The 10,007-nt window shown below is 42.2% G+C and overlaps 1 protein-coding gene across 4 annotated transcripts in view; it reads left to right on the top strand.

Moving 5' to 3' along the window:
* The first annotated feature begins 129 nt into the window (after positions 1-129).
* Positions 130-10,007, top strand: part of LIN52 (lin-52 DREAM MuvB core complex component) — a 122,760-nt gene continuing 112,882 nt past the window's right edge. The window contains exons 1-3 of one of the 4 annotated variants that reach the window (XM_053601776.1): positions 130-342; positions 5,674-5,748; positions 7,991-8,028. In XM_053601776.1, the coding sequence (XP_053457751.1) occupies positions 324-342; positions 5,674-5,748; positions 7,991-8,028 (132 nt within the window). In that variant the 5' untranslated portion in view covers positions 130-323. The remainder of the gene's footprint in view (positions 343-5,673; positions 5,749-7,990; positions 8,029-10,007) is intronic. The other 3 variants (XM_053601774.1, XM_053601775.1, XM_053601773.1) reach the window with 3 other exon arrangements.

The following is a 10,007-nucleotide window of genomic DNA, read 5'->3' as shown; positions in this document are numbered from 1 at the left end:
ACACCGAAAACGTGGGTACTCCATGTAGAGCAGACGGAGAAGACGCCCCCTAACCTGGAACCCCAATTGGCCGCAGGCATGTCCGAAGCTCCACCCTCCTTTCTGAGAAAAGTAAATAAAACCAAGAATTTTGCCGTCGCTCCGCCTCCACAACAGCGCGAGAGACTTGGCTATTATTAGGGGCGGGGCCAAGTTTTGCCCTATTGGGGCGGGGAAACGGAAAGAGCTGCGAGTCGGTGATAGGGCTTCTCTTCAGGGGCGTGGCATATGGATCCTAGCTTTCCCGCCGACGGTTGGCCGTGTCACATGACGTGGGTTGGAAGATGGCGTCTCCCACGGATGGTAAGAACCGGCTTGGAGATCCTTTGCCTGCAGGCTCCTTCTTTGGTTCCCTGGAACTGTTCACACTCTCTCTCTGCCTTTCGAACTTACACTTCTTTCTTAGGTTCCTCTCTTTTTCCTTTCAACTCTTTCCATGAGATCGATCCCTGTTTTCAGTTCATCGGTTCTTCACAGCATCTCTGGAGGTGCCCAGCTTGCCTGCTTTGTACCAGGCGGGTGAACGAGGGCACCAGGGAGGGACTCATTACCGGCAAAAGGAAAGGGATCATCTGGCTCTCCCTTGGCCCTATTTGGGGGAGCTGACTATCAACGACGAGATACTGATGGGAGAAAGGAAATGCCTTACAGTAGTTCTTTCCTTCCCGGGGCGCCCCATTGAAGGATTGATTCTCTCTTCATTGAGCACCCGGATGGAACGATTATCTCAAACCCCGGCAGAGGCTGGTGGCTGACCTTATCTCGAGACTGAACTGTAAGAGAAACATGATTCTCTCCAGTCTCCCCTGTTTAGAATCTTTGTCCTGGCAGCATGAGAGGTGGGAGACCTTCTCAGTCTCAAACCATGCAAGTCTCGAGGAAAATGAGAAATGGACTTTTTAGTGTAGTCTGAGGTGCAAGTCATCTTATGTAGCATTTAGGTTGTTTTGGTATACCCACAAGCTTTTGTGCTCAGTCTATCTTAGGTTAAGTCTTTCAGTCTTTTTTGAACTCAATTTTTGCTTCTACCGTCCCCATCCTTACACTGATTTTGCTGATACAGTTTTACCTTCTCAAACACATTTTGTGTTTGGAAGGAATCTTGGAAGTTCATTATGGAATGAGGCCAAAGAGAACAATATTAACTACCTGATATATGAAAGGCATAATAATGGTGAATGCTTTTGGAGTCAGAAAGATAAACAAAAACATGTATTTTTCCATCTCAGGTTTGATTTTTAAATGTCACCTCCCAAAGTGGCTTTCCCATAACACGGTATCCAAAGCCCCTCTCTGCCATTATTCACCATCTCACTATCTTCATTGGCAGCATAGTTATTCTGTTAACTTTGTCCTTTTCATACTAGTTAATAAATTTCAGTTTGGTCTTGTTCATAGTTGGATGCCAAGTTAGCACAGTGCCTTCAAGGCAAGCAGTGGGCCTTCAGTTAACATTTATTGAAAGAATGATTACATATATACTGAGATAATATATTACTTGGTCTTAAATTTTAGGTTTAACTGAGTCTTAAGATTTTTTGAGCACAGGTACATGTAGTATAAGAAATTATGGGCTGGGCCCAGTGGCTCTCGCCTGTAATCCTAGCACTCTGGGAGGCCTAGACAGGTGAATTGCCTGTACTGAGAAGTTGGAGACTAGTCTGAGCAAGAGTGAGACCCTTCGCTACTGAAAATAGAAAAACTAGTTGGGCACTGTGATAGGCACCTGTTGTCCCAGCTACTGGAAGGGTGAGGCAAGGGGATCGCTTGAGCCCAAGAGTTTGAGGTTGCTGTGAGCTACTACATGATGGCACTATAGCCAGGGCACAGAGTAAGACTCTGTCTCAATAAAAAAAAATAAAATAAAATAAAATAGGGCGGCGCCTGTGGCTCAGTGAGTAGGGCGCCGGCCCCATATGCCGAGGGTAGCGGGTTCAAACCCAGCCCCGGCCAAACTGCAACCAAAAAATAGCCGGGTGTTGTGGCGGGCGCCTGTAGTCCCAGCTGCTCTGGAGGCTGAGGCAAGAGAATCGCGTAAGCCCAAGAGTTAGAGGTTGCTGTGAGCCGTGTGACGCCACGGCACTCTACCCGAGGGCGGTACAGTGAGACTCTGTCTCTCTACAAAAAAAAAAAAAAAATGGAAAGAAAAAAAAATAGATCTTCAGAGTCAAAAGAAGTTCTTGTGCCTACATGCTCTGTTGTTAAAATATTCTCTTGCCAGAAGGAAAGGGCATTTGAAGAGTCAGGAGCCTGGCGCAGTGGTGCACACCTGTAATCCTAGCACTCTGGGAGCCAAGGGGGGAAGGGTCGCTTGAGCTGCTCAGAGTTCCAAAGCAGCCTGAGCAAGAGGGAGACTCTGTCTGTACAAAAAATAGAAAAATTAACCTGGCCTAGATGTGTGCACCTATAGTCTCAGCTACCCCTTTTTTCCATTTGTAACAACGCAACAATTAGGAAGGTTGAGAACCACTGGCTTAAGTAGTCCTTGCTTCAGCCTCCAGAGTAGCTGGGACTACATGTGCCCAACACAACGTCCAGCTAGTTTTTGGTCCAGCTAGTTTTTGAGACGGGGGTCTCACTCTTGCTCAAGCTAGTCTTGAACCTGAGATTGCAGGGCAATCTACCTGCCTCAAACTCAGAATCCCAGAGTGCTAGGATTATAGGCGTGAGCCACCTTGCCCAGCCCTTTTAAAAACATTTTTTAGCAAAAAAAAAACAAAAACATTTTTTAGCAATGGTGTCTTGCCATGTTGCCTATTCTGGTCTTGAACTACTGAGCAAAATGAACTATGTTCCTGCCTCAGCCTCCTAACTGGGACTGTCAGAGTCCCAGTCCTTTAATTCTTTACTAATTAAAATGCCATTAGGAATTCCTTTGGAATATTTGGTAAAACAAATTCAGTTTAAAGGAAAACACATGTTGAAAATTTTTATGCATTTATGTATTTTCTGGGGAATGAGTCTATAACTTTTTCCACCTAGAAAATGTTTATAGCATTAAATGAACTAGTTTATGCAGCTAGTTAGCATACTGAGCACACAGTAAAAACTTGACAAATGTTAATATTGAGTAATTATCTTGTGCAGAGAAGAGTAGAGGGTAAATGGTGTGAAAGAATTAGGTAGGGGCTGGATCATGTAGGATTTTATAGGGCATGATAGATAACATTTATAGATTTACCTGGAGAAAAGTTCTTTAAGTTGAAGAGTGACATGAACTGATTGACATTATTTATTTATTTATTTGAGCAGAATCTCACTATGTAGCCCTGGGTAAAGTGCCGTAGAGTCACAGCTCACAGCAACTTCAAACTCTTGGGCTTAAGTGATTCTCTTGCTCAGCCTCCCAAGTATAGCTGGGACTACCGGTGCCTGCCACAACACCCGGCTATTTTTTTGTTGCAGTTGTCATTGTTGATTTTAGCTGGCCCAGGCTGGGTTCGAACGCACCAGCCTCGATGTATGTGGCTGATGCCCTACCCACTGAGCTACAGGTGCTGCCTTATTGATATATATATATATATATTTTTTTTTTTTTTTTTTTTTGAGACAGAGTCTCAAGCTGTCACCCTGGGTAGAGTGCTGTGATATCACAGCTCACAGCAACCTCCAATTCCTGGGCTCAAGCGATTCTCCTGCCTCCACCTCCCAAGTAGCTGGGACTACAGGTGCCCACTGCAACACTGGGCTATTTTTTGGTTGCAGCCATCGTTGTTTGGTGGGCCTGGACTGGATTTGAACCCGCCAGCTCAGGTGTATGTGGCTGGTGCCTTAGCCGCTTGAGCCACAGGTGCCAAGCCCTTATTGACATTTTTAATAAGTCAGTTCTGGATACTTTGTGGAGAATAGATTGGGGGGGATAAAAATGGGAGCAGGGAGATCTGCTAACATGTTATTAAGGTAGTCCAAGACAGAGATGTTGGATGAATTTGGTTTCCAGGTGTATTTTAGAGTTAGAAACTAGTAGATTTACTGATGGATTGGTTATGGAAGGGTGAAGGAAAAAAAGCATGAAGGATGACATCTGGGTTTTTGATTTTGATAATTGAGGTTCACCGAAGTGCGATTTCTTGAGATGGAGAAGATTGGGAGAGTATGGTTTTGAACACATAGGTTTGAGTGATTTTTAATACATGTAAGTAAAAAAGATGTCCAGTAGCCACTTGGACATGCAGAAATTCAGGAGGAAGGTTGGGACTCGGAATATAAATATGCAGTCATTGGGACATATATGAAGGTAAAGGTTATGGGACTAAATGAAATAGACAGTGGAGCCAGCCTACGATGGAGCCTGAGTGGAGGGGGAGAATGAAGAAGGAAGAGTCAATGAAGTGGAAGACCAGCATGGTGGTTTCATAGAAACTGGGAGTAGTTTTTCTCTTTTTTTGCCTGGGCTGGGTTTGAACCCGCCACCTCTGGCATATGGGACCGGCGCCCTACTCCTTGAGCCACAGGCGCCACCCTGAAACTGGGAGTACTTTTTCAAGGAAGATGGTCAGTGTATGCTGTAAAGAAGTCATATCAGAGAGAACCAAGGTGTAACCACTGGATCCAGCAACACAGGATATATAGATGACCTTGACAAGAGCAGTTTCTGTATATTTAGGGACAGAAGTCTGATTGTCATAGATTAATGAGACAGCGTGAGGTGAAGAGGAAATAACAGAATGGAAAATTCAAGATGAAGGGGGTATGGAGGAGATCATAGGGTCAAGGAGGAGTTAGTTTTTTGTTTTGGTTTTTTTTTTCTTTTTTAATGCAGGGAAATTCTAGAGCAGTCTTGATATCTGTATCTGTTCAGCATGCACCTGTAGAAGGTAGAAACTGCTGGTACGAGAGAAAGGGGATTATTCAAAATGAAGTTGGCCGGTGCGGTGGCTTATGCCTGTAATCCTAGCACTCTGGGAGGCTGAGGTGGTTAGATTGCCTGAGCTCATAGGTTCTAGACCAGCCTGAGCCAGAAAGAGACCTTGTCTCTAAAAATAGCCCAGTGTTGTGGCAGGCGCCTGTAGTCCCAGCTACTTGTGAGGCTGAGGCAATAAAATCACTTGAGCTCAAGAATCTGAGGTTGCTATGAGCTATGACGGCCATTGCACTCTACCAGGAGCAACCAAGTGAGACTCTGTCTCAAAAAAAAAAAAAAAAAAAGATGATGTCCTTGATAAAGTGACAGAAGATGGCATTCAGAGCCCTATCAGAGGAGTTTCTCTTTCATGGGAGTGGAATACCTAATTAATCGTAATTGGAGGAAGGTATAAGAGTATGAATGAAGATGCAAATGGATTCACTGATACTCATTTTTCTTAATACCCCATTAAAAAATATCATTCCCGGGTGGTGCCTGTGGCTCAAAGGAGTAGGTGGCCGGCCCGATATGCTGGAGGTGGTAGGTTCAAACCCAGCCCCAGCCAAAAACTGCAAAAAAAAAAAAAAAATCATTCCCATTTTATAGATTGGAAGAGGGAGGTTTGGTGAAGGAGAATGATTTGTCATAGACCTGTAGCACCAGTAGTTACAGAGCTCAAATCTCTAGACTTCCAGGTGAGTGTTCTAGTTTGTGTTCTTTGAAACTGAAATGTCATGAAATGTAAATTAATGTGTTTCATGTCTTCTTGGTTCATCTGGGTGTTCTAGGAACAGATCTGGAAGCTTCTCTGCTAAGTTTTGAAAAACTTGACCGTGCCTCACCAGATCTTTGGCCAGAACAATGTAAGTTTTCCTTTCTTTATAACCAGTACTCCTTTGGGAGATTTTTTTTTTTTTTTTTGTAGAGACAGAGTCTCACTGTACCGCCCTCAGGTAGAGTGCCATGGCGTCACACTGCTCACAGCAACCTCTAACTCTTGGGCTTACGCGATTCTCTTGCCTCAGCCTCCTGAGCAGCTGGGACTACAGGCGCCCGGCACACGCCCGGCTATTTTTTTGCTGCAGTTTGGCCGGGGCTGGGTTTGAACCCTCCACCCTCTGCATATGGGGCCGGCGCCTTACTCACTGAGCCACAGGCGCCGCCCTCCTTTGGGAGATTTTTGAAGTTTTTATTTAACTAATGATTAAAGTTTTAATTTTACTTTAAAGGGAAAACACAAGGCCAATGTTAAGAATAGCTGTTTGGTGGTTTAATTTTTTTGCAGAACACAGTGTGCTTCAGGAAATAAAGAGCCTAACAATACTTATTTTAAAAAAACTGTAACTGTGGCCAGCCCACATACACAGGGGCTGGTGGGTTCAAACTCGGGCCGAGCCTGCTAAACAGCAATGACAACTGCAACAACAACAAAAATATGGGCAGTGCTTGTAGCTTAGTGGGTAGGACACCAGCCACATACACCAAGGCTGGTGGGTTCGAACCCAGCCCAGGCCAGCTAAAATAACAATGACAGCTGCAACAACAACAACAACAAAATAGCCCGGCATTGTGGCAGGTGCCTATAGTCCCAGTTACTTGGGAGGCTGAGGCAAGAGAATCACTTAAGCCCAAGAGTTTGAGGTTGCTGTGAGCTGTGACGCCACAGCCTCTACAAGGGTGACATAGTGAGAGAGACTCAAAAAAAAAATTACAAATGTAATAAAGTCATGTAATATTGAGATACATAAAGCATTTCCTTACCTCCTTCAGTCACTTTTAACGACTATTAATACTTTGTTAATGTTTATATGGATAAGTAAATAAATTTATTTAAGTTTATAGAGGGTTTGTTTGTTTGTTTTTATAATGATAAGAGTCATATATATGGGCTGCAGCTTAACTTACTCTACTAGTAATTTATTACAAATGAATCTTTACTTTTTTTTTTTTGGAAGCAGAGTCCGCCCTGGGCAGAGTGCTGTGGCATCATAGCTCGCAGCAACCTCCAACTCAGGCTCAAGCGATCCTCTTGCCTCAGTTTTTCTATTTTTGTAGAGACGGGGGTCTCACTTTTGGTTAGGCTGGTCTCAAACTCATGAGCTCAAGTAATCCACTTGCTTCCACCTCCCAGAGTGGAATCTTTCCATCTTAGTCTATATAGTCGACTTCATTCTTTTAAATCTATTTTATTGTATAGATATACTGTAGTTTATGTATTTATACCTTATTTGGAAACCTAATTTGTATCCAATTTTTGATTCTTTGAACAATTTCTCATTAATATCCTTGTTTGCATGGCCGAAGATGACTATGTGGTAGTATCCATTTCCTCACATACTAGCCAGTGTTGGATGTTATTAATCTTTATTATTTTTAGTTTGTATCTTTTTTTAGTGAGGTTAAATACTATTTCATTTTTAAATATCTGATTTTTATTTTTTTACTTTTTAATGTGATTTTTCCTTTGAGATATTTAAATAAATAATTAGATTGATAGGACAGCATACCTAAAAAGGAAGTTTAAACTTTCTGATAAAAAATATTGTATCTTACTACCCTTCCAACCAGCCAACTCCTGGTCCTTCAAAGTTGAGGCCTTATTTTCTCTAAAAAGCTTTTCTTGCCTGGGTCTGATTGAGATTTTCCTGTTTTATCCCTTCATAGCACCTGCTATTTTTTTTTTTTTTTTTTTGTAGAGACAGAGTCTCACTGTACCGCCCTCGGGTAGAGTGCCGTGGCGTCACACCGCTCACAGCAACCTCTAACTCTTGGGCTTCCGCGATTCTCTTGCCTCAGCCTCCCGAGCAGCTGGGACTACAGGTGCCCGCCACAATGCCCAGCTATTTTTTTGTTGCAGTTTGGCCGGGGCTGGGTTTGAACCCGCCACCCTCGGCATATGGGGCCGGCGCCCTACTCACTGAGCCACAGGCACCGCCCAGCACCTGCTATCTTTCTTGGATTGCTTAAACAATAGTACAGATACTGATTTATTCTCTTTCCTCTTTCACACTATAAGCTCCTGAAGGCAAGACTGTTTTTTTATTATTTGAATCCTCTATGCCAAAGTACTCAAATATTGAATGAATAATTTTTTTTTCTTTTTAGTACCAGGTGTTGCTGAATTTGCAGCTTCCTTCAAAAGTGTAAGTAATATTCCATTTATCTTATGAAGTTCATCCAAAGTTGTAAAAGCTCAAATCTCTCTTGCTTCTTCATTTTTTTTTTTTTTTTTTTTTTTTTTGTAGAGACAGAGTCTCACTTTATGGCCCTCGTAGAGTGCCGTGGCCTCACACAGCTCACAGCAACCTCCAACTCCTGGGCTTAAGCAATTCTCTTGCCTCAGCCTCCCGAGAAGCTGGGACTATAGGCGCCCGCCACAACGCCCGGCTATTTTTTGGTTGCAGTTCAGCCGGGGCCGGGTTTGAACCCGCCACCCTCGGCATATGGGGCCGGCGCCTTACCGACTGAGCCACAGGCGCCGCCCTGCTTCTTCATTTTTGAAAATAGTGTCATAGCCATCGAATCATTTTATAACTATAACCTTATAAATTCGTTTACATTGTCATCATGTTACTTGATGATTGTGCCTGCCTCTGTCTAGATGTTCTATTTTGCTTTTGTTTATTAACATTTTTTGTTAACCTGAAAGCTTTGTAAGGTAAGGCAGTTGAAATACTTAATGTAACACCCAAGCGAGTATTCTTTCTGCCCACACTATAATTTTTTTTTTTTTTTCTATTTACTATTGCTCATCATTTTCTGTTCTTACTACTTTTTTTCATTGCCTAGGTGTTTAGGAGTCTTGAGTAGCACATTTAATGTATTACAGTTTAATCTTTCAGGTTTTCATATAATATGCATGCATTTAAAAGCTGTAAACATTACTCTAGGTGAAGCTTTGGCTACATCTCACATCTCTTTGACTGTAGCCTACACCTCATGTCTCTTGATGTGTAAACTTCTCAATTCATTCTTTCCATTACCATTCATGGGGATTACATGATTTATTTCCTTGTTAATCAAGTAATAATTTGACTTTTTTTTAATTTCCAAGAAAACTAAAACATTGACTCTTGTTAAAATTATTACAATGTAGTTAGAAAATGTGATCCTGGAATGTGTTGGACAATAAAATTTTTCTAGCCTTTTCTTGGTTCTTTAACAATCGTGATTTAAACAATTTTCATCCAGAAAATTTTTCTTTGATACGGATTTTCTGACTTAGAATAAAATATAAGGTCTAAATGAAGGCATTCTCACTTACATTACATTCTTCAGGTCTTCATCCAAGTGGTAAGAGTTGTGATTAGCCTAAGTAATGGGCTTTCTCCATTACTTCCATTCACATGGTTGCTTGCCAGCATGAATTCTCTGATGATTAATAAGGGATAAGTGCTGATTGAAGGCTTTTCTACATTTATTAAATTCACATGTGTTTCTCTATTGTGCATTCTCTGATGTTGAACAGTTGATTCATGACTCAAGGTCCTCCTGCACTCCTTATATTCATAGAGCTTTTCCTCAGTATGAATTACTTAATGTTGAATCAGTTGTGAGCAATGACTATAAGCCTTCCTACATTCCTTACATTCATATGACTTTTCACCCGTGTGCATTCTGTCATGTACAGTAAGATGTGAGACCTGTTTGAAGGCCCTCCCACACACCTTACACTGGTAGGGTTTCTCTCCAGTGTGGATTCTCTGATGTTGCTTAAGTTGTGAGCTCGCTCTAAAGGCCTTTCCGCATACCTTACATTCATAGGGCTTCTCACCTGTATGAATTCTCTGATGTCGAGTAAGAGTTGAACCTTGATTAAAGGCTTTCCCACACTCCTTGGATTCATAGAGTTTATTGCCAGTATGAACAGTCTGATGTTGAATCAATTGAGACTGATGACTAAAGGTTTTCCCACGTTCCTTGCATGCATAGGGTTTTTCATCAGTATGAATTCTATAATGTACTTTAAGATTGAAGGCCTTGACACAGTCCTTACACTGATAGGGTTTCTCACCAGTATGAATTCGCTCATGTTCAATCAACTGTGAACTTTGACTGAAGGCCTTTGTACAATCCTTACATTCATAAGGTTTCTCACCAGTATGAACTCTCTGATATTGTA

The sequence above is a fragment of the Nycticebus coucang genome, chromosome 9 (genome assembly GCF_027406575.1).
Source record: "Nycticebus coucang isolate mNycCou1 chromosome 9, mNycCou1.pri, whole genome shotgun sequence".
NCBI lineage: Eukaryota > Metazoa > Chordata > Mammalia > Primates > Lorisidae > Nycticebus > Nycticebus coucang.
The sequence above is the reverse complement of the archived record's forward strand: the minus strand, read 5'-3'. Positions and strand labels throughout refer to the sequence as shown.